The sequence below is a fragment of the Falco punctatus genome (assembly GCF_963210335.1).
Source record: "Falco punctatus genome assembly, chromosome: 6".
Classification (NCBI taxonomy): Eukaryota; Metazoa; Chordata; class Aves; order Falconiformes; family Falconidae; genus Falco; species Falco punctatus.
Genome location: NC_137585.1, coordinates 51,232,004 through 51,257,058, shown reverse-complemented (window position 1 = coordinate 51,257,058; position 25,055 = coordinate 51,232,004). Strand labels below are relative to the sequence as shown.

Sequence of the window (25,055 nt, the reverse complement as noted above, 5' to 3'; positions counted from 1 at the left end):
TTAACAGTATTGTACTTATTAGGGTGGCTACATTTTAAAGAATTTACAGGGATATCTTATAAAATTCAGCTGAAGAGAAAAATTGCACAAAGTCTGTGTCATTTTTTATATTCACAAAGGCTATGGAGAAGAGTAGCGAAAGAGAATGAGTACAGGTACCCCAGGTTAAAGTACATTGCTGCAATACTTAACAAAATACATTTAGAGAGCAAACATTCCCCACCTGTGAGTACAACAGATGGCTTTCTATCCATATTCACTTTCTGGAAAGTCATGTGACTGCTTTTGTTGCTGAGCTTCTAGAGATACGACCACATTTCCTAATTTCATTGAGTACATTCTGAACTAGCTTTTTGTCATTTCACTATAGGGTGAACTATACATTTGCAAAGCACAATAATGCAGTCTCTATTTAGCCGGTCTTCACTGTAGCTTGTGTTTGTTATAATTTGACATATGTCTGTGAACATACCTTTGGAAAAGTCATATTGTATTAAGGGTGACATGAAAGCAAAACATTATTTTCAAGAAAACCACTACTATCAACTTAATGGTCAAAGCTGTTTGAAAATTTTTCAAGGAGTCAGTAACATTTTGAAAAAGTCCTTTCTTCCATTCTAAGTATAAGTAGTGAGTAAAGCTTTATCCCATGAAGCACTGTAGTGGACCCTGATCTATAAATGGTGATTTGGATGACCCTCATGAAGTTCCTACTTGGACAGACCTAACGGTTTGGCATCTGCTGTATCGTTTGGAGAGAGGTTCTAGAAACATAAAAAACTACAGTTGGGACAGCTCATTCTGGCAGAATATTTCAGTCTTTATTTTGTTTTTATTAGGAGTACAAAATCATTGGGATTAAATGTAAGACTTTACAAGCACAAAAACCTTGCTTTGAAAAACACGCTGCAGATCTATATACCAGATATTCCATAATGGGCATTGATACAACCCTGGCCATAAAGAGTGAGACAAAATGAACCCTCTCTAACCCTACCACAAGCACAATGCTTTTGGCCTGGGACACTAATTTACAGACAAAAGCCAAAGAACAAGGGAGGTGGGGGGGTGGAGGGAAATAGTTTGTCCAGCAGTTTAGATGGAAAAGTTGCGGTGGCCTCCACCAAAAGCAAGATTTCATCATGATTTGTTCTGATGCTGTCTTCTGGATCTCAGTGACAGCCCCACTGCACAGCTGCCCCCATTACACGTGTCTCTAGGCACAGTATGGATACTGCTGGTGATCAAAACAAGGATGGAATGAGCATGGGCAATTCCTGTCCTCCTGTCCTCTCCTCTGCTTCTTCCAAAGATAGATACATTAGTGGGCAAGGGGATGCTGCTGTGATTGAGGGTGTGTGTTTTTTTCTCTCATCTATCATACATTACACTAAACATTAGAGAGGAAGGAATATAAAAGTTTGGATAAAAGTTCATGAAGATCTGCCTGTGCTGGTGCTCTAGAGTAAGCTTTAAGTGTTAACCTACTTGGAATTTACATTTTTTACAGACAGAAAAGAGCTTGTATATACCATATTCTGAATTCTTTTGCCAGTTCAAACATACTGGATTTAACGTAAAAGTTTTGAATTTTAAATTGAATGCATCTAATTCAATTTTTATTTTAAAACCTGTTCATTTCTCTTTTCCCTTCAGGCATGCTCCATGGAAAGATGATGAATGGTACATGCATTATTCTCATTTGCAACAGAAATCCTAAGCTGGAGTGGTACTGTTATTTGCTGATTCTGCTTTGCCTTTTCACTTTATTAGTAGGATTTCTAGGCAATATACTTGCACTACGACATTATGTGTACTGCATGAAGACATGGACTACCAATACCATATTTCTCTTTAATTTGTCACTGTGTGACTTTACTTGGACTCTCATGGCACCTTTTTCAGTATATTACAGTCTCCAGAAGTTAGCTGCCTATTCCAGTCAAGCATTTTATCACATCATAAGACTATTTTTCAGTATTAATATCTATGGAAGTGTCTATTTCCTGACACTCATCAGTTTTGACAGATATGTAGGTGCTGTCCATCCTATCACTTCATTAACATGGTGGGATAAAGGAAAGGCCGTGTTTTGTACCATTGGTGTATGGATCTTCATAGTGATTGCATCGATGCCGGAGATCTACTACACAGTGGCAACTGGAAGACAACATGACTTTATAGATTCCCTGGACGGCACTGAAGGACCTTTACAATTTGCAGTGCCATTCACACTCTCCAAGATGGTACTGAGATTCCTAATTCCAGTCACAGTCATCTTTACATGCTATATGTTGACTCTCAAAGCATTAATACAACTCAGTAAACGTCAACAAAGAAGGAACAGACTTGTTAGACCTCTGTTACTGATATCAGCTGCTATGATTGTGTTTGCTGTTTCTTTCATACCTTATCATGTTATGATGATGGTGATACTGACTTACAGAATTAATTGTCAACCACCCTGTGGGAACATAAGCACATTAAGTGCCATTTATAAAGTTACAGAGATCATCTGCAGCATCAACAGTTGCCTTGATCCAATCATTTTTACAGTAGCAAATAAGACATTCTATCAAAGTATTAAAAGTATAAAATGTCACCCCAAATGCCAGTGCTGCTGTTGTTTGACAGGAAGGGTAAGGGACAGCACTCTGTCCCCAAGAACAATGACTTGAACATCAGTCTACAAAGACCTGCATCTCCCACTGCCCATTTGGCTTTGTGTCATTAGACCCGTTTAGAATTTGGTCTCCTGTATTGCACAGCAATCTCTTCAATAAGCAAGAATACACAGCAATGCAGAATAAAAATGCAAAAAAAACCCACTAGCAACTCCCAGCTTACAGATTTGGCATTTTAAATGTTCTTATCATAAATATACCTTAAATTATTGCAAAATAGCACTTGTTACCTGTATATACATGCAACATGGAATGAACAATGAAGAAAAGTTCTAGGTAGCTGCTTTAAGTCTTGCCCAGAAAAATACAGTAAGATTAAGAGCACACAGTGTTGAGAAGCCTTTTTATAGTTTCTGTTAATCATTCTTTCATATGTTTGTAAGTGCTGCTGTGACTGTACTGTGCAATTAATAATAATCATGATGCTTACAGCTGAACTTCTTGAGCATTTGCAGAGAAGCTTTCTGCAAGTACTTCACTTTAATGCTGCTTGCACTAGAGTTCCACTGACACTGCCAGCAGAACCTCATTAACCTGGGTAAGTGCAGCACATTTCCGAAAACAAACAAAACAAACAATAAATAGTAAGATAAAGTCCCTGAGGATAATCAGAGCCACAGTGAATCTGCTCAAGAAGCAAACAAGCATGGATCTGAGCTTTGTTAAGTCTTCCCCAGGCAGCAGGGTTCCAAACCAATAGGCAGGGCACACTGGTGGTGTCCCTCAAATCCATGGCAATTACAGCTGTTTCTCTTAAGTGTCCTGCTTCAGAGAAGCATGTGGTTCTGCCATGAACTCTGAACTCATCAACAGGAAGAAATGTGCACAGGAAAAGTTCTGAAATACAGAGGTGGCTGAGCTGCAGGAAAAATAAGAGATGCTGCTAACCAGGACTGCTTCTTCTCCTGTTCATTTAGGGTCTTAGCATCACAGTTTCAAGACCGTCTAAGGTACATTTTAATCAAAACAGCACAACATATAGTCATCAGAACATCCACCTTCAAAAGTTATTAAATACGTGTTCTTTCAACACATTGTATGGGCAAAATAATCATGTTCCATAATCAACCACCTGATGACCTGCTTTCTGGCCAAGTGCCACACACTACCTTGTTAATTATAAAAGCCCATGTATCAGTGAGTATGTTAACTTTATTTTCAGAAGTTACTAGTAATAAGTTACTTTCAATATCCTTTGTACAGTATTTTATTTCTTTAATTTCCATACTTTTAATATAATTTGGTCCTCACATATCTCTATGTGAAAATCATTCCATTCTACATGGGCACTATATCTCTTTTGTTGTATGTTTCAATTGTACTGAGTAAATATATATGTATATATAATATTTAGAACTATGTGGATTTTAATTGTCTGCAACTGTGATGAAGAACCAGGTCCTGATAATCTGAAACACTTTACATGTGTTTGGATACACCAGCAAATTCACAAGATCTGAAGCATTATTGCGCGGCTATATTCAGTGCAGGGGAGTTAATGTACTCACCTTATTGCAAGTGCTGCCTTTTCCCCTTGATAATTTCCCTTCTTTTAAAAGAAAAATATTCATCTTTCTTTTTATGCATGAATTGTCCATTGAAAACATGACAGGGTTATTAACAATGCATTGGCTTCCTTAAGAGAGAGAGCTTTTTAATCCATGGATAGGCACCCATCAGCAGTTACCTACTATAATACACACTTACATCTCAGACTGATACAGAAACTATGTCAATGCCATTTAATGACAAAGGTGCTCTCAGCATGAAAAAAGATAGAGCAGCAGGCATTAGTGTGAATCTCTAGGCTAAATGAGTTTATTGCTCCCAACCACCCAAGACTGTAAACAGTAAGCTATTTCCAAAAACAAACACTTGCCATTTTTATCTTTCAATCTATCTTTAAAGGTACAGATACACTGCTTCTCCCTCCTTTCTCCACCTCAGTATTGCTTTTCAGCAAGCTCATTTGTCTTGTGTTTGGGCTGGGTAAAATTCAATATGAAATCAAAATACACTTTGCCAGACAGAAAAATAAACGTGAAAACTCACTGCAGTCCTGGGCTAGAAAATACAACTTTACACCACTGGGAAGCACAGATTCTCAGGTTTTATCTGTCAGGACTTCTAATATGTGAGCTTTTCCAGGAGAGACAGCAATGACTTACAACAGCAACTTCTCTACATTTTCTAGAGATTTTAAATAGCAAAACAGTTGGTTTTCTGTTCAGGTAATTTTATTCTCAGTGTTTAATATCTACTATATAGATGTTGATGTTGCTATTACATATTAAGCAAGTATCATTAGAAAGATCTGTTGCTGTTACTGAGGAAAGAAGCATTCAACTGAGAAGAAATTCTGAAAAACATTATCAAAGTCACTTCTTCATTTTGGAAAAAATTGGAATTGTTTCCTCTGAAAGTGTTGCCTTTGTAACACCTATGAATGCAGCCTGTGCTCACAAGTACCCAGAGCTGGTAATAATAATAATATATAAAACTAAATATTTCAATTAAAGATTGGGTTGAAAGCCTCCAGTGAGCTCAAGATGAACACGATTAAAAAGCTTCACAGATAACCCTTCCCCGACTCATATGCAATGCCTTTCGCAAGCAGCATTAATGCAGATTGCAGAGATCCTCAAGCAAAGTCTAGGGTTTCTCTGCCTGTGTTTCAGTGTGTAAAAAAAAACCACTAAGGCAACAGTAAGGAAATGCTTTAAAGCCAACGTGAGAGTCTGACTTAAAGAAAGCTAGGGAGAAATTTCATTCTGGTCAGGTAATCAGACCATAAAACACATTCAACTGAACAATAATGACATTTATATTCTCAGTGTGACTGAACTATGCAGTATACTCACATAGAAAGATGCAAAATTAAAAGCTTTTGTCAGCATCACCCTACCAAAGAGCTGCGTGGTCCAGGGCACACATGATGGAGCAATGCCAGTAACTGCCACCATGTCCCTGGGGGAGTATTAAGGAGCCACTTATTGTGCTGTGCCAGTGACCAGGGAAGGACCAGGGAAGCAAACAGGCAGGGGCTCACTTTCACAGGGGAGAATACAGATCTCAGCCAACTCAGAAGATAAAAATTGCCACAAAATAGTATGTATCAAGATGATACTGACTTCTGCTGGGTATTCTTTGATCCTCCCTGACCCTCAAGAATATGAGCAAGAGATACAGGCAGCATGGATGGTAGCCCTGCTCTAAACTCTTTGCTGGGAACAAGCAGGAGCAAGCTGGAGACTCCTCTAGTTCACTTATGTAGGACTAAGTAAGGGGGGTGTCCTAGCTCTCTTTTCACTGTCAGGGCTCACCTGCAGAATAAGGGACAAACTGTTTGAAACTCTAGTGAAATCCATTTTTCTGCATTGCTCCTTTTTGTGCCCCACTGAAAGAAAAATATTGTATAAACTGTGTTACAAAAGTAAATCCTTGTTTCTGTTTCTGTTTCTGTAGCTGGATGCAATCCTACAGGGTCCATACAATCCTATAAAGCTCATTAATCTTCTATAGATAAAGCCATCTATGACAGAGGTCCCAAGGTACTTGCACACGTAAGAGAAAAAGCAGAAGGAAAAGCAAACCAACCACCTTATGCTTCTGAAAGGATTATTCCCAACCCATCCCAAATAATGAAGAACAGAAGGGAAAAAACAAGATGGGTGCATTCCTACAAAAAATATATGTGTTACAGTGCCCTTACTGCCTGTTCTCCTGCCTGGGCATCTTGCACAACATGTCTTGCACCGGGGCGAGTCTAAAGGCACTGGGTAAGCTTTAAAAATCACCTTCAGGACACAAAACTCGGGAAAAATCCTTCCCTCTCTTACCCTAAGGTATTCATGTTCCTCATGGGACTCAGCTGTGAATACACCCTAGTAGCTGACAAGGCTTCTAAACATTTGTTTGCCTGTTCATGAGTGATCTATAATCAATTAAACACACCTTTTAAAAGCATTTTCATTCAACTAGGCTGAACTAATGCTAATGTTTTCCTGACTGAAATCAAAGGTTTTCTACAAAATCAGAGTTAAAAGGCACAAGACATCTGTTCGTATTTACTTGGTCATATTTTTATCTGGAAATACATGCTCCTAAAATGTTTTATTATAATAGTCTCTGGATAGAATGACATAAACAAAATTTAAAAAAATTATTCAATTTTGCTACAGTAAGTGAATAATAAAATAAACAGGTAAGAGCCAAAGTCAGCATCCTCTACTGTGACAAGTATGCTGCAATACTGGTTTCTCACAGATCATTGTTTGGATTAAATCTGAGGACATGGTATCCAATTAAATGCCCAACTATTAGAATGAGTTTGAAAATATTATTGAATGTTGTAATGATGTATTAGCTTATAAAATTGACTGCAAGATATGTGTAGCTTTCACTGCCGTATCATTCCCAGATTCTGAGATACTATAGTGACGGACATTTCTGTCATATACTAGATGAATACAAAATAGACCATGGTCTGAAAGATTTGATTGTTTATCTATGTGATCAGCTGTGGTTAGAGAAACAACTTTCTCATTCACTACTGTAAATTCAGGACTGGTTTATAACCAAAACTCATTAAAACAAACCTCTCTAAGTTGAATTTTGCTACAAATGTCCCAAAGCTGCTTTCTAAGGAAAGCCATCTTTATGCATCCACTGTTCCCCATTTGCCTTTGTAATACTTCCGTCTCACAAACAGCCTGAAATCTTTACACTTATTAAGACACGAGCTCACCCTTTTTAAATGAAATTCTTCCAATGTTCCTGAAAGTTTGGGTTTCTCTCAATATACATAAATTAATGTATTCTGATGTCAAAGTTTTTCTTTCCCATGCTTCAGAAACACCTCACTTGGCAAAAAGCTATGACAAACAGTCCCATAAGGCAGTTAAAAATACTTCACCATTGTACACTGCTTTCATCAGTGGAAAGACAAATTTAGGCAGAAGAAAAAATATGCCAAGATTCTGATTCTACACCTGGAGGAACCACGGCAGAGGCAGGCAATGTGGCTAAGTCCACCATCCGCTTTGCAGTGAAATGTAGCTTCTCTGCTCCTGCCTTAGAGAAACATCCACATCTCAGGGCTGCCAAGTCTCCCTGCACTGTGCCTGGAGCCCACACCCAGAGGTGATGGGACGTGCTGCCCCCCGTGCGGGGACTTAACACCTCTGTGACCCCGCAAGCTCTCTTTTCAGTCCTTCTCCCAACTTAGCGCTTACCAGCTCGGTCCCTTCCTCTCCACATGACTCAGCACGGATGGGGCTTCCTCCAGCTGGGAAAGATGAACCTTAATCAGCTCTCAGCTTTTGCAGTCTAAGATAAAATGCAGCCTAATGTCACAAAATGTAATAGTCAAGGTCTCAGCTACTCACCTAGCTAAAAAAGTGATGTCCTCGCAAAGTACATCGTGTTCTAGGGCAATGGGAACCTAGGATCTCCAGTTTCCCACCAGTCCAGCCAACACTGGTCAGAAGACCGACATTAGTAGCCAGCTGTCTTTCCATCAGGATTCTTGTGCAGCCTCTCTTACCTGATTTCGGTTGTCTCAAGGGCCTGGTCTGAACTAGAAACCGCAGGTGAGCAAATGCAGGAGAAATGTACTGCACCCTGCCTTCCTCTAAAATGCCACATAGACTTTAAAGACCACTTGCCATCTCTTACAGGAAAAAAAAAAATTGAAATACAAATCTTCATAAGAATACACAGTCAACTTTTATGATCTTGTATGACTGCACATTCATCTTTTTCTCATTCAATAAGAACAGGAAGATGGACTTTTGCTGCTGCAAGGAAAGGGCTGACATTTTATTTTCTTAATGGATTACCCAAAGGCAACCAAGAGCAGGGTGGTATCGGTCAGTGCCATCTGCTGTACCGAATGTTGCAGGGGATTCATACAGGCACCACATCTCCCTCTTTACGTTAATGTTTTTACTGTTACCTAGATGCAATACCTTGAGCTGCTGTTGCGAAAATACTGTAAAATGCAGATAATGTGGGAAGACTTAAAGCTATGCCAGAATTATAGGGTGTAGGCAGGCTTAATTCTGAATTTTTCTGCATCTGTCAATTTCCACTGTACAGATTTAACATACAATTTTAATTATAGACTTTACTCTTACTGATGTTATTACTTCAGGTTTAGACAATTGTGCTGATGTAGTTAAAAGGAAACTTGTAAAAATAGATATTGATTTCCTATAATGTTTTAGAACATTTTTTAGTAGGGAAGCATCTGAAAACCTTGCGTTAGCAACAGAAAATGCTAACGCATTTGTTCTTGAGGTGTAGATTTTTTTTAATTCTATGAGACTGTATCCCAGGACATAAAATGAATGTGGAAAAAATCTTCTCTCTTTAGAAGTCCTCACTGCGTAACAAAAGAAAAGTTGGTTAGAGAGCATGTAAGTATTAATTATACTTTTGTATTCTTTATCCTTTAAGAATTTTTAGCATTTTTAAAAAACTGCCAGACTTACACAAGCAATTTCATGATCCTCCTCCTTTTTTCAAATTCAGAGCTACAATGTCTCAGCATCTTATATGTAGTGCTTACAGAAACTACATTTTTCTTCTTTGAATTCGTTGGAAAACAAGTTTCACAGCAGGTAAAAGAAACATAGCAGTATTTATATCCCATATAATGCTGAACTCTGAAGGGCATTGTTTAAATCTCTGTTTTTCATTACCAGTTTAGTGATACTCTGCAATAACTTGTCAAAATATTTTTCTATATTGTTTGTTTTTTTCTCCTGAAACTACAGTGAAACTGACTCACAAGCTTATTTCTAACAGTAAATAGAGTTCCTTACAATCTATCTACCACACAGCCTTTTAAAATAAACATTTAGAAAGCATTTTTGAGTCAGAAAACAAAGCAGATTTTGTCATTATCCATCTAGGAGCATCTACAGGTTTACAAATGTTCATTCTAGTAAGTAGTCCAAAATGCAGTATTGTGGCACAGTAAATTGCAAACCTGATTGTAATGTAAACGTATAAAAATATAAACATAGATGAATATGTTTATCCGTAAATAGTTTACTATGTTTAAATAATAGCAAATATGCACAATAAACCTTTAGCCTGATTTGAATGAGCAAAGCCCCTTTCTGTCAAACACATAAAGTGGAGACTGACAGAAAGCAGCCACCCACAACTAACCCCAGTGCTGAACTGGAACTCAAAAGAGATGTAGATTTGACCACCAGCTTTGCCAGAGATTTTCTATGGGACTAAGGCAAGCAATGCTGTCTCTGGGACTGAATGCAGGGAATGCAAGGGTCACTGCTAAGTGTGCATGCTGAGCCATCAAAGACTGGCAGAGGGAAAAGAGAAAAGAGATTTACATTTCCTCAGGGCAAAAAAGTAGTCACTTGATCAGTCAAATACAGGAGATAGCAGGTGTTCTAACAAAAAGAAATTGTGTCTCAAAGGAAGTGAAATAATGATCATTTTAATTCCTGGTCAAGATCAACATACACTATTTTCTGTCTAGACCCCCTGAGTGGATGAGCGCTCCCATGCACCAGGTTCCCTTTCTCTAGTTCTAATCAGAGGCATAAAGTATGCAGAAAAAAAAGAAATCCTGACCAGAGACACTGATTTCATCTCAGTATGTACAGATCAAGCATGGGTTTTGTTTTATTTCTTGTCTTCAATAAATATTTGCAACTATGCTGTCTGTTTTGGACACTGTAACTAAACCCCGCAGTGCACAAACAGGAACCTGGGGGTTACAGGGTGTGTTTGCGTTTCCCATTCACAAGACAAAGTGAAGAACTGATGTTGTGGCACCAAGAGGAAATACATCCCAGTCACAAGCAAAACAGCTCTCTAGCCTGCAGTGAAATACAGCGGTACACGCTTAGACCTGTGCATTTTTTAGACTTGATGAAAACTATTGTTCCATAAGCTATATACTTCTCAACTAGCAGCTGTATATGCATCCGGACAGACACCTGACTGAGCAGCAAAAAGGGATACAATCAGTTAATCAAGTCCTGTGTAAGTATTGGTATGTGCTGCAAGCTGCATAGATCTTACATAGGAAAGCTGATTACTGTTCTACCAGAACTCAAAACAGCCTTAGGGTTAGGCAGTCATACTTCTAGGAAGTGACTGTGTGGCACCTGCAATATTTTGCAGAATGCGGTGCCCACTGTCACAGAAGCAGTCGACAAAACTCCATTAACATTGCCCCCCCAGTTGTCTTACGGCCCCTTTGCTGTCCCTTTACCATAGGACAGAGGAGGCGAAAATACCAGCTGTTTCAACAAATCTATTTCATCATGGCATAACCAAAACAACTGATACAGAATGAGCTGTCACTGGTTAACACATTTGGAAGACCTACTTCAACTTTGGGCTGAAGTTTCCAAATGGTGAAAAATGTCTTCAGGAAAAAAAGATGAAGTTTCCTACTTTGACAACACAGGATTACGTTTGCAGGATTTAAAAGCAGAATTATAGCTATTTCTTCTTTCAACTACTTGCAAATTGGACTTTCTGTACTTGACTTTTTTTTCACACAGTTGCAAAATTCAGAGGTACCCCATGAAAATCTGAGTATGAATACCTGTTTTGTACAGATAGCTTCCACTAATGCACAAATCTCCTGCAATGACACAATATTAAGCATTGCTCATTATTCCTAATTTGCCTTTCTAGAAATAGCACATCATTCATTTGTATTATGTACACGATGTAATGGTGTTCAGAAAGGATTATTTACCACATACAAATTGAAAGAGCAGAAATCCACAGTATCAGCTAAACCACCACATCCACTCTATTTAGTAGTTATTTTGAAAAACTGAATTTTAAATAATTTTATTATATGTTATTTGTAAAAGTAACCATGGCAAATTATGTCGAGAAATGTATCTTTACTAGAAATACACTGGATGGGGAAACTGTGTTAACCATCTGTGAAACTATGGACGAAATAACAATTGCATAGCAAATTTCCTTCGGTGCTAAATCAGGTATATAATGAACCCAAATTTTCATTAATAAAAGAAGCCAAAGTGTGGGTAGCTTCCACAGTAGAACACATAAAAATACCATTTCACAGTGAGCGCATAAACATCTAGTAAACTAGTAGGTTGGCAGGGGGGGAGTACTGTAATTGAAAAATGTTTTGATTTTTCCAAATATATGCTTTCTTTACTCAGGTTTGGGTTTTCCTTTGTTTTTAAATGAATTATCAACATAATCATAAAAAGCGTACAGAAGTACTCATTACTATTCTTTGCCTAGCGTATTTATGTCTCCTCGTTTAGAGAAGGTAACTGTTTGACTGCTGCCATATTCATTCAACACCACTAGAAGGTGCTCCTCTGTCGATAGATAATTATTTCTGTCTGAATTGCTTCTCAAAGCCAATTTTCCTCTGATAACTGTGGTTCTGGCTAGTTGTTTACACAGACTGTAATTGCAACAACCACCCCCGTTATACAACAGCAGGACCTCAGATGCTATAACCATTACCACAGCATGAGAATAACAGATGTTACCACACATTTTCTCGATAAATCCAAACCCCAGCTGAGCAGGACTCCGGTCAGTTTTGCTGGAAGGAAATGCTGGAGGCATGGAAACCGTGGTGGAGCTGGCATATTGTAAAGATAGACAGTTTCTGTAAGTTTTGGAATCATAGAATCATAGAATCATTTAGGTTGGAAAAGACTTTTAAGATCAAGTCCAACTGTAAACCTAACACTGCCAAGTCCACCAAACCCGTTCCTGGAGTAACTGAGGGCAGGATGCATACCTGGGGAGACATTTGCATGCTTGTCTGAAGTCTGAAGGCAGAAGGAGAATCCAACAGCAAAAAAAGCTGTAAGACAACCCTACAAACATAAGCATATGATCTACATCAATTCCACACCAACAGTATCAGGACCATCAAACTGCATCTGGAAATTCAAGGATCAATAATTTGTATTTCATACACAATCTTGTACGAGCCTCATACGAGTTAATATTTGGTTTGATACCCAGAAGGGCACTCTGATAACCCTTGGGTACACACAGGCTGCCTCTGTAAGCTCTTTGCATATACAATAAAAACCTTAACTGAGAGATGAAATGGCTCTTATAATAATTTTATAATTGCTTTTATATTTTATAATGATCTTATAATCGCTTTTCTAATAAAAAACTTCAGCCTGCACAACATCTGAAGAGTTTTAAGTTTTGTGTCATCTGGGATTGGGTAAGATTTTGGTAAGAAAAGGGGAAAAGAGGATGGACTGACCAGCTAGGGTGAGATTCTGACTCTTAGCTGTAAACTTTGGCCAAAGTCTGAAAGGGACCACCAAGGAACACAATGTCTGGGCATACTTTGAGAGCCTAGATTTCATCTGCTCTTTTAGCTCAGACAACAGTCACTAGAAAGGATATTTTCACTGAGAGAGGGTGAAGTAAGAAAGTCACCATGCAATTCGAACAGTTTAAATCATTAAAAACGACGGTCAGCCCTCAGGGAAAAGCTTCCTGCTGGTAAGGAAACACGCACGTGGCCTTTCCCAAATTTCAGTATCACATAGGAAGCAAGCACAGTATAGTCCTCCCCTGGAGAACCTTGCAGGGGCCAATGCAAGAGGGAAGCTAACTAAGCTTAGAGACTATTCAAATAGAATTTGATTCACCAGACAGGTCTGAATGATCAAAATTGAAATAATCAAAGGAGAAAGGTGCTGGTGAACTGTTCTGGATGCAAGCCTCTTCTACCCACCTCTATACATTAATATGGCAAAAGGCTATTCCCTGGGAAGTGTGATGCTACTGTGGAAAAGAATTCTACCTCTAAAGTGTATCTGTCCGCTCTTAGATGGATGATAATTTATATAGCTCAGGATCTAAGAAAAAGAGAAACAATAAGACATGTCAATGATGCAGCTTTCAGGTCCAGAATGCTTTACGTGCAGAATGACTATTCACAGCATCTTAACCTTCAAACAGACAAAAAAGGAGCCCTACACCCTGAGATACTAGTGTCTTAACAAGGCACAGACACAGAAAACAGTACATGGCACTTGTTTCCTTGTGATTATGGAATGCTTCCTTGGTTTTACTGCTGAACACTTTCAGCTCTTTCAGAGGATGATCCTTTCCCTCTCAGAGTAAGGAATTCAGACCTCTTCAACAGAGTCAAAAAAGTCTTCACTCATTTTGAAGTTGCGTTTATTTTTGGAGTATCTTATTAGGCAACATTCAGTACATCTTTTATGTATTAAAAAATAACCATAAATCTTGTCTTGAGGCATTCACAATAGTCACAAAATATCCACTGAGACTCCTTTAGACATCCAGTTATAAAGGAGTTCAACTTCAAATCGTATGAATTATTCAGCCGCAAAGTGAATAGTGCCTTTCATAGTGCCAAAGACACTTAAGTGACACTGACATACTTAGTAATACACTTGCTCTTCCTTCTCTGAGGTAGTGGTCTTTGAAGGACTTCATCTTTCCATAATACATCACACCAAGGAAATGGCTAGAACAGGCTTAACTTGCTTCGCTCAACAAGACAGAAGAGTGTAAGATGGCTTTATGGCATGTTTCTTGAGGGATAAAGTTTGTAAGTATTAAAATGAAAAAGAGGGATTTAATATAAACTTACATAGAATATACCCCTGTGTAAATAACGTGTAAATTCCTACTCTTAGTTTTGGTCTTCTACTGTAACTGTATCAGGTATCAATCTGATTTCCAGGGCACTACCCACAGGAGAAGATGAGTGTAGAACTTGTGCTCTGCAGCAAATAGGGCAACTGTTCCAGGGGAAAAGTCTTGTCTGGAGTAGCTGATCTATGGAGAGGAACTTGTACAGTATCAGTGGAAACAAAAGAACAAAAACTTATGAATTACCACCAGAGGACACAACACCACATGAGAGTTTTGCAGCAAATGTGTGACAAAACCATAACATTTGAGATGAAAAGCATTTTGGCTCTCTATAGTTGGCAGAGTGCTGAGGATAAGACTTTTTCAGGTACATTGTAGGCCAACCCTGCCCAGGCAGCAGTGCTGCAGTGTACCTTGGCTCTGAAATGACCACTGATGCCTGTGTTCATTCTGGTATGTGCCACTAGCATGGCAATCAGAAACACAGTCTCAATAAAAGTTTGGGATTTTATCTGTAACCTAAGAGATGGAAATCTGTAGATGTCCTCAAGAGAGCAGTACTCCCGTTTTACTGCTTTAATTTAGACAGGTCATACAGAAGTGACCTCCAATTTAGATAAAAATTCCTCCACCTTTGGCTGCCACAGAGAGGAGGCACATGAGATGTGCATGGCCCCAAACTACTTCAAAGTAATCTAAGCTGGTATGTACCAAGAACATCAAGCAAAGAGGAAGGCATGGAAAAAACTATTTGCAAAGACTTTACATTCTTATTTGCTATATGAAAGTGATACAAAATTGAACGCTGTGCTAAGCCCTGCATTCCCCAGGTCAGGAACTCCACAGGAGCTCCACATAAAATACTAGATCTCAGTTTCTCCTTCACTTTCTATACCTCCAGCTCATTACACTGCCAAGAGTGAATTAAGATCCATATTTTTGTCACTTACATCTATGACCACAGATTAGCAAGGCAGCTAGGGTATTTGTGGGGTTTTATTAGTTACAGCTGTGATCTCTCAATTTTTAGGCCTTTTCCCTTTTTCCCAAGTAAACCAAAATTGAATATTGTTGCTGTTCTAACTCTCTAGGAATATTTTACTTGATCCTGCCTCATCCCTTTACTTTCTCCCTGCCATAATTCTCATTTTCATAATTTTTTTAGCATGCTTGACTTTGGTTGAATATTGTACAATTTTAGTTTCTTCTTTGTTTTAAATGAAAGACTGCTTCATAGTAGACACACATTGCATCCATGTCCCAGAAATAGAAAACATTATTTAACATGTGCATAAGTGAGCCTACAAAGCTCTAAGCAGCTGTCCACTTTGAAAGATCATACCCAAGTGTTGCAGATGGAAGGTGAATTCAAGGCATTTTAAAAGACAGAAAGACCTCAGCAGAAGAATCTGCCTCTTTTCAACAAAAAGTTTGGTTTTAACCACTTTATTTTTTCTGGACTTCAGACAAACGGCCAAACCCAACAAATTTCCCAGTAACTTAACAGAAGTAGGAGGATGGAGTTGGTAAATTTGGGAGTTTATGAGTTTATTTGAGAAGGATTTCCTTCTTAGTAACAGATAGGCTGGAATAAAGACTACTGCTAACTACATTTATAATTTGTCTTCACAATGACTATCAAAGGCATATAAAAATAGACATATTTTTGTTTGAATTCTTAACAAATAGCAAGGGGCTGGGAAATTATTCTGGGAGTTACCAGTACAGTCTACCCTATTCCTATACCTTTACCTCAGCATCCACAGCTGGCTACTGTCAGGTATGGAGCCAGAAGCATCACTGGTTTAACCTATAAAGTTTGTAATATTTTAACATCTTATAGTTCATAATACTAAATAGCTGATAATCACATCTAAATCAGGTACTTTGCTATAACTTCTTCAATGGACAAATTGAATATGCTAAAGATAATTTTTTTATCATTCCAGGTGATTGATAGATGTATCTATCAATGCAGATAAGGCAATGTGCAAAACATGAAAACATGGTTGTAGCTTGTGATTTTTAACTCATATCTTAGTAAATAAATTTTATGCTGCTTTATTTAGATATATAATCTAAGAAATCTTAAATTCTTGCTTTGCTGAGCTTAAAGGAGGACACCACTTTAAACATGTTAAATGTTTTTGGATATTTATACCAAATAGGAAAACACTTAGCATTTTTCTAATTATCACTGTCATCGTTACAATACCATAATAACCATCATTAAATTACCATCAGCATTTTTATTTGAAAATTTCAAAATAAGAGTCTTGCTCCCAAACTCCTATGTAGTCATCTGGTCCAAGGCTGTGCTGCAGAGATGCTGCTGCTGCATGACTACACAAAGTGAAAGTCAGTTCTAATGAGGCCTTCACAACAGCACCAAGGAACCATTACATCCTGGTGCTTGGGCAATAACAACTGAGGGCTATTTGTGAGTTAGATGTTACAGCATTCCTAAAAGGTAGGCATGTGATAGATGACGGAACTGACTCTTGCTTAGGGCTAAAATGCAGCTGTCTCTGGAGTGAAACATGGTAGACAGGTAAGAACATCTCACCTTACTTAGAAAACAAAGGAAATTGTAATGCTTTATCCAAACCAAGCTTTGAGAAAATTTGGATGGGAAGTCCTTTGTTTGTAAATGCTTCACATGATCATTGCTTATTCCAATGAGTTACTCAGTACTTACTGTTCATCTCTCAGTTCACCTTGCTCTGTGGCTCTGCTACTGCCTCTACCATGATGCCCAGTCTGCCCCTGGAAGGCACCTGGGAGAGTGTGAATCTTCAAAGCAGAAAGGTCTCTGCTGTCCCTGACATCCCCTGGCAGGGGCTATTCAGTGGGGAACACGATAGTGCCCCTTCTGATGAAAAGAGAGGAAGAAGAAAGCAGAAAACTCTGTTTTCCAGCAATCTAAAATAAGGATATGTGCCTCATCTGTTTCAGGAATCACATTTAGAAATACTGTGTTACTGTCCTACCTGTCTCGTAGGGAACAATTACTGATCCTTCCTCCTCAAAAGTCACTCTGGTTTGTAAGTACATTTCCAATTATTTTTTTTTATTTTTGCCATAGTCAAGATTTCTGTAAGAAATGCATAAGCCACACTTACTATTTGCTAAGTAGTTCTCAGATTCTGAGAATGTATTCAAAGTGTTTTAAAGCCCAGAATGTTGGGGTTTATTTCAATTTGGAACGAAAAGAAAAAACATAAAGGAAATACATAACTTTATAAAGCAGACGCACAGGCTGACTTGGAGTCCCAGCACAATCACACAAAGAAAAATACTGTCTGGTACATGAAGGACCTTCATGTCACTCTCACAGCCTAAAGGAGCCTTTGAAGGGACACAGCATGACCAAGGAGATCACGTTCTCCTCCGGGCTCACCATCAGGCACATGGCAAGGTGATGTCCCACACTCGCATCCTCTCCATCTCCTCACTGTACGGAATAAGGATAGAAGAAATTTGCCCCTGCACTATGCCCATCGGGCTGCTTCTGCTAGGAATAAGCTCACTTCTATTTCTGAAATCAAGGAACAGAGAGATATTATTCCTGTAAGTGGCAGGCATCATTCCAAACTCCACTCCCAGTCTCAAATGGGAAGAAAAGTCTGAAAGTCACATCAAAAAGATCAAAACACAGAGATGATACATCAATATGAAGTAGCAATGAACTTATTTTTAGTTTTCAGTCACTGGATGCTAAATACTCTCTAGAGCCTTCCCGTTACAGATAATGACACATGTAGCTCTTCTCGCAGTCTCAAGCTGCTGCTTGGGGAATGGGATATGCACCTCCAGCACAATCAAAGCTTTCACTGAAGACAGAATAATCTTTTTGTAGCTACTACGTGTACCTCTCCAATTAAAGTCTATAATTTACTACAGAAAGGTAACACAGCATGAGACTGATTCCACAACTAGCGCTAAGAGGAGACTCGATGGCAGTCTTCTCATCGAGCCTCAAGAGAGGAAGCAGTAAGATGTTAAGGCTCTGCTAAAAATACAAGAGTAAAAGAAGAAATTAGGAGGTCACTTGCATGCTTTTCATTTATATTTGAAAGGTCACTTGTGGTCTCCCTCATGAATGATGTAGAGTTTATTTTAAACTGACGTCTTAATTACTGGCAATGTGCCAGAGCTGGAATCTGATGAGCCTGCACTCATTTAGTGGCTGGCTGTGAGCTTCTCCCTTTTTATGTTTTTGGTTTTTTTTTTTGTTGAGGATTCTGGCTCTCAGAAATGCTTGCTCACAGTCATTTGCGCGTTATTATTAGCAAACTTAGATTGTCCCCTTGGCACACATTCTGTAGGACCAAAATAATCTTATTGTATTTCTTCAACATTTTACTGGAAACAAAAGAGGTGAATTGACTGTAAAGCAATCACAGTAGACCTTGAATGCCTCCAACAGCATTAACTTGATTATCATCATTGAAATTCATACTCAACCAGCTCTTGAAGACAGTATTTTTTTACCGGTTATCACATTAGTTGCTTTCTATTAAGTCATCAATGGAAAAGAAAAAACATGAACAAAGTTGCTGAGTATTAAGTGACAGATCTTACTGTAACATAAAATACAGAGCTGACAACAAAAAATATGCTCTATCAATCAGGTTAGAATTTTTATGCAAGTATTGCCATACACCCATCATTTGTTCTTACAGATGGTGGCACAACTGTTCATATAACTACTACCAAACAAGAACAGGAAACAATCTGGCTGAAAAACAACCATGCAAAAATGTTATCACGGGGGGGGTGGGGGGGGGTGGGGGGGTGGGGGGGGGGTGTCTTTTTTTTTTTTTTTTTTTTTTTGGCAAAGCAGATCACATTTGGTTCATTAGTTGTTGCACAAGCACCACTATGAAAGTGATATGCCACAGCAGTACTAGCAGCAATGTCACAGCCCAAATTTTATACTAACTTGGCCCCTAATATATCAGCATATTAATTAATCACATACATGCTATTGTACAAATTTATCCTGTTTGTCACCTGCATAACAGATTCACTTTTCTTAAGTAGTGCACTATCATCCTGACTAAATCCCATTCTGCCTAAATTCCTCTTGCAAACTGCATATATTCATTGCTTCAGTTGATACACACTTTAACTTTCAGCATAAAGGCAGACACAAGAGTCTGTTTGTAAGAGGTTTGCAACACCTTTTTAGAGCCTTCCTGATAATATGTTTGACAAGAAGAGTCATGCTTTCAGACAACAGGTCCTCAGTGGGTGTTTTGTTTGAAACTGTCTGTCATGAAATTGGTCCCAACATGGCACTACTGTCCATTAAAAAATTTGCAACACTGGTGTATACCCACAGCTCAACACATTTCCTATAATGACTGCTTTATTTATTCACTCCAGTGTCTACGAAGCTCAGATTATCATTTAATTCTAAACAAACTGCATACTGTGAACATTTCTAAGAGGGCAATCCATCAAACTGCACATTTATTCAACAGTTCTAATTTGTTTGCCGTATTATGATGATTCCCGTTTTAATAAATATGGCTTTAGTTCTATATATCTTGTTTTGCATAATTTTTTATAACGCATTACATATTTACTTTCCATCCACATAATTTAGAAAGGAACTTAAGAAATATAAGCCTAGGCACACTCATTGGCAATTCAATAAAATCCAGTCTCTGCAATCACAGGCTTTTAATCAGATTTTAGTATGTCTTTAGAATCACTTAGCATCAGAAAAATGGGCAGGTAGACACATGCATGTTTTGTAGTAAGTATGTTTTGAAAAAATGATGTGTCTAATACGCAGCACAAACTAGGGATTACTACACATGGAAAACAGCCAAAGCGAAGATGCTGGACTGAAAAAAATGTTATTATTTTTCCAAGTATACTTCCCATTTATTTATACTGCTAAGAGTCTATTAAAATTAAACATTGTTTTAAATTTACATGATAGACCATATTTATATACATTGATGCAAAACACACAGTTTGAACATTGGGCCAGAAAACTTCCCACTGAACTCAGAACTTGGGCCTGAGGATGGAGTGCTGCAGCTGTGCATACGCTAAGAAGATGCAGATTAAAACATACATTTTCTACACACTAAACACTGCTAATTTCCAGACAGTGACTCAGAGCAATATGAAAAATGTGCAAGAGTTTATTCAGGAATTAATCTTAAGTCGGAATTTAAGGTTTGAATACATTTTCTGAATGCATAGCGTCATCAAATGGGGTCAGTTTGTAAGCTCTTTCTGCTTTTAATAAAGCAGAAAATAAATCAAGAAATCTCTAAGTACATGCAAAGAAGTTACCACTTTTCCCTGCCTCAAGTAACTCCCTCATGCAGAACAAAAAAAAAAACAAGTGTATGTATCTTTATTTTTTATTTCCCCAAGCTTCCAACATTCATCTATGACCATTCATTTTCCCTTGCAAAAAAAAAAAAAAAAAAAAGCATGGCGGAACACAATACCTAACCAAACAGAAGATATGCTTAGTGATGAATCAAGAGAATATAGTGGATAACAGCCAAAAGACAATTTTAAAAGTCCATTTGTTCTGACCATATGCTGTAAAGATATAAAGAATGTACTAGATAAAGGCTGTTTTCCTTGGAAATATTTATCATGGGAGATGTTTATCACATGAAGTAAGTTATTTCTTGACTGAAGGGCAAGAAATGTAACTGTTTTCTAATCTTGTTTTAATTCCGGAGCACTATCTTGAAGGAGTCCCTGAAGAGGTAACTGTTCAAAGGTTGCAATGAATATTATCAGTGGAAAACATCCTACATGTCCTCTAGTCGAGATCTCTACTTCTCAGCAATGTAGTTTACCTAGCCCATTATCTCTCTATAAACTCAGAGAGATGAAGACTAAATAATGTTTCCAGCACCCTTCTCCTTCCACTTTTAGAAACATAAGATGCCTGAAATTGTTTCTATTATTTTTATAGTTCATGACATTCACGGCTATCAGATGACACTGGCTGTCACAGACAGTAAACTGTATTACAACATAGTTGTAGTATCTACACTATTTTTCTAGTTCATATGCAAACTCAGCAGCAAGAAATACAGAAGACAAGGGACAAAAGAGCAGGAAGGGCACAGAGAAAGAAAATCCTTGCCACTCTTCTTCCATCTAAAGTGGGATGTGCAGACTAATCCTTTTCAATTTCAATTTGCAGCCTACACTGTGAGCCAAGATCTGACAGGGAAAGATTGACTGGTGCTATTTGGTTTCCTGACTGCAGGAAGTTAATACACAGACCACAAAAAACAACCAGACACAATTTCCTCTACAAACATAATTTAGCAGGGAAAAAATAAGTACATGAACAAGGATTAAAAAATAGAATGGTTCAAAGTAATTATACGGGGCGGGGGGGGGGGGGGGGGGGGGAAGATTAAATAGGAAAAAAAATTTACAGCAGCAGCAGCTACTTAAAAAGGGAAATTAAAAACAATAAAGGGGTGAATTCACGACATGCTTGATGCCAGAAGATCCAGAGGGCATGCTCATTGAGGATCTCAACAAAAGGCAGTGAAGACATTAAGATGGTAAATGACTGGCAGGAAAGATTTCAGCACGGGCTGTACAAAGCTTCCAGAGACACTCAAGCCATAAACCCCCACCATCATGTCATCTATGTGATTGCTATCCACACCAGCTAGTTTACAGCTAGCACAGCCACATCAATCAGCAATACAGTCAGCTCCTCAGCCCCACAGACTGCCATCTGCTCGCGGTGTATCACAAGCAACAGCATAGTTCCACTGACACACTGCGTGGGTGCAGTCCCACGGCACTCGAGCCAACACAAGGTAGGGCTGCCGTGACCCCGGGCTATCTTGGCTGCACAGTCCTCAGCCGTTGAATCAGCACCGGCGCTCAAGCGAACACGTCACTTCACGGAGGTGCTGTTAGATGACAGCAGAAGCAACTGGTTTTCCATGGGATGAGCTGCCTGAGCTGACTCGCTGCTCCATCGCACTAATAGCAGTGCTGGCTCGAGGGAGGCACCAAAACAATGTGGCTGGGGTTAGGAGGGTGGGACTGTGGCAGATCTACATTGGCTCAAATTGCCACAAAACTTAACGTGCAGCGACTGGCCTCAAATCGGATTGTACCTACACCCATACTGGTCCCCCAGACCATAACCAGAAATATCATAAACCAGCACTGCCATCAGAGGTAGGAACCTCTTCCCTGTTAGTTTCCTCCCAATGCTGATCTCATCTTTGTGCTGCCACTGACATCAGTATGATCAGAGATATGATCCTCACAGAAATAGAAGATGGGTAGGGCTCATGTGGGTAAGTTCCCTATCCTGTTTCACTGAGCAACTGCGCAAAGGCATGAAGCAGCAGACACTGAAGACTGGGCACACCTTCTCCTTTTGGCAGTAATGCTGATTCAAGCCACTTTAAAATTTATGCTCAGCTAGGTTCTATCTATGATATACATTTATAAATCCCGAAGGAATTATCATAATAACCCACCTAGACAGAAGACAGAGAATTACTCTGTAGTCAGACTAGGACATATTCCCCAAAAGAAATACTCACGTCTTGATGAAGTCACATCCTATAACAACTTGTTCCACTGATTATCAAGCTTTTCAGATAAAAAAATAAAAGTGCTGGCAATTTGCCACTTCCAAGCACTGGACCTTGCAATACATTTGCTGGACTGAAGGTTCTGTCCTTCAAGTCAGATTTGAGCAAGTCACCCACTAACCTTCCCTTTATCCTCTCAAACTCTCACTGTAGAGCTTATTTTCCAATTTTATCATCAGCTTCATTACTTTTCCCTAACCTTCTTGAATTTAACAAAATAATTCCTCGATTGTGAAAGCCAGAACTGAAAACATTATTGTGACAGTGCTTGTTCCAGAGCCCAGGAATCAAGGTAAAATGTTGTCTTTATGGGGACATTTTACATTTACTATTACATTATGGTAAAATGTCCACCAAATAGCCATCAAGATGCTCAACTATTTTTCAGAATAAGTGCTTCAAGAGAAATCTGTATGAAAAAAAAAGTCTCTTAATGTGGCTTTGCTAGTTCATTCATTGACATAACAGCTTTACATGTGATTTATTGAAACAATAGTGGCTCTCTCTCTATCTTAATAGAACAAGACAGACTAAGGAAATGGCCTATCGCTCATGTGCTTCGAGGTGTTCCAGTAACCATCCATCCTGCAGTCCTACCAGTACAGGAATACCGGACTAGTCCACCTAGACCAGCAATGACACACCTAGAATCAGCTGTTCAAAAAAAAAGTGCAGCTGGCAGGAGTGAAGTAATCTTCTCCATGATTTCTACTTATGTCTAAAATTTAGAGACAGCCTTGAGCCCTCAGATGCAACATTTTCTACATCTACTACATGACTCAGTTAAGACATCGACAGGTATTTTTATATCTCTATATGTTTACATCTAAATTCTCAGTCTGAGAATTTAATTCAGGGTCATTCCATTCCTTTCAGTCAGCTCACATGCAGCAAGTTCCCCAGTTTAGTCACATCTTGTGTACAAAAGCCTTTACTGTCATTTTTTTTTTCCATTTCCTACTTTTCTATTTCACTGACTCACTCTTGTACTAAGAGACAGACAGGTCCTGCTTCTCTAGAATTCCTGTTTTCACGTGGGAGCTCTTCAGCACAGCTCTGCTAATACTAATAGCCTCTGCTTCCACTTACGTGACTTTTGGTGACAGGTAGTCTTGCTGCCCCAAGGAACAAAGCCTTACCTGCAAACTGCTGAGAAAACTACGTAAGATTCAAAAATTGGTTTTGAAGATGCAAAGGAGTATTTTCATAATATTGAAAAGCACTGGCCTCTCAAGTGTTTTAAATATGTTGACTTTCACTATTTTTAGCTTTGTTTGACTGAAATTGTTGTAAATTATGTTCACAGAAGTAGACATGGCATTAATTTCCACAGTGATGTAAGCTTTGATGTACCGAGTTCTATACAGCTCTAAACAGTCGAAGCAAAGCTTACAAAAGCAAAGGTTACAAAATTGCAATGAGCAGAAAGCTAAGAGAAGAAGTCAAAAAGCCATTATCAGGAAGTCAGTAGGTTCATCAGGTAACTTACCAAACAGGCGCTGATGGAAGAGAAATTTCCCAGCTATCAGTCCTGTGAGAATGGCAAGCAGCCACAGAAACACCTTCAGAAATATCCAGCCTCCTCCTTCAGGGTATTTATTTGTTACAAAGGAGAAACAATTACCAACAACAATAACATTGGCTTCTGTCTGACTGTGAGATACTGGGTCCTCAGCAAATATTAAGAAGTTAAAGAAGATCACTAAGTAAGCCACAACTAAGCGAGACCACGGGTGCTGGAAGTAGTAGCGGAAGTCTTTATCCATCCTCAGATACTGCAGAACTGTTCTTTGCCTGTATGTAAAGACACAAATGCACAGTGTTATATATACCCAGAACTCTCACAGCTTAGGAGATACCTGCACACTACAAAAGTAAAATCACTGTAACCTTCTCAACAGTGATAATTTTAACACTTCAGGCTTGACAAGCAAGGAAAAATTCGATCAAAAGATACTGTTAAATGCAGATAGAGAAAACCTGGAACTTCTGCCCATTCCAATGTAAAAACAACAATCATATATACATTATAGCACAGGAATTTTAGTCTCAAACATTTGTATACTATCTCTTTAAAATTACAGCTCCATAACGG

At 38.6% G+C, this 25,055-nt stretch overlaps 2 protein-coding genes and 1 long non-coding RNA gene across 6 annotated transcripts in view; 2 read left to right on the top strand and 1 right to left on the bottom strand.

Moving 5' to 3' along the window:
• The window catches only part of LOC308065399 (P2Y purinoceptor 1-like), a 32,109-nt gene extending 10,381 nt beyond the window's left edge, over positions 1 to 21,728 (top strand). Inside the window, exon 2 of the mRNA XM_080391341.1 lies at positions 1,657 to 21,728. Coding sequence (XP_080247467.1) covers positions 1,657 to 2,678 — 1,022 coding nt within the window. The 3' untranslated portion in view covers positions 2,679 to 21,728. The remainder of the gene's footprint in view (positions 1 to 1,656) is intronic.
• Positions 1 to 25,055, top strand: part of LOC308065402 — a 220,065-nt gene that overhangs the window by 148,909 nt on the left and 46,101 nt on the right. The gene's annotated exons all lie outside the window — the stretch shown is intronic.
• TMEM117 (transmembrane protein 117) overlaps positions 1 to 25,055 on the bottom strand; it is a 234,682-nt gene that overhangs the window by 193,317 nt on the left and 16,310 nt on the right. For 3 of the 4 annotated variants that reach the window (XM_080391332.1, XM_080391331.1, XM_080391330.1), the window contains exon 2: positions 24,450 to 24,754. In XM_080391332.1, the coding sequence (XP_080247458.1) occupies positions 24,450 to 24,726 (277 nt within the window). In that variant the 5' untranslated portion in view covers positions 24,727 to 24,754. Of the gene's footprint in view, positions 1 to 17,323; positions 24,755 to 25,055 lie in introns of those variants that run through there. The other variant, XM_080391333.1, reaches the window with a different exon arrangement.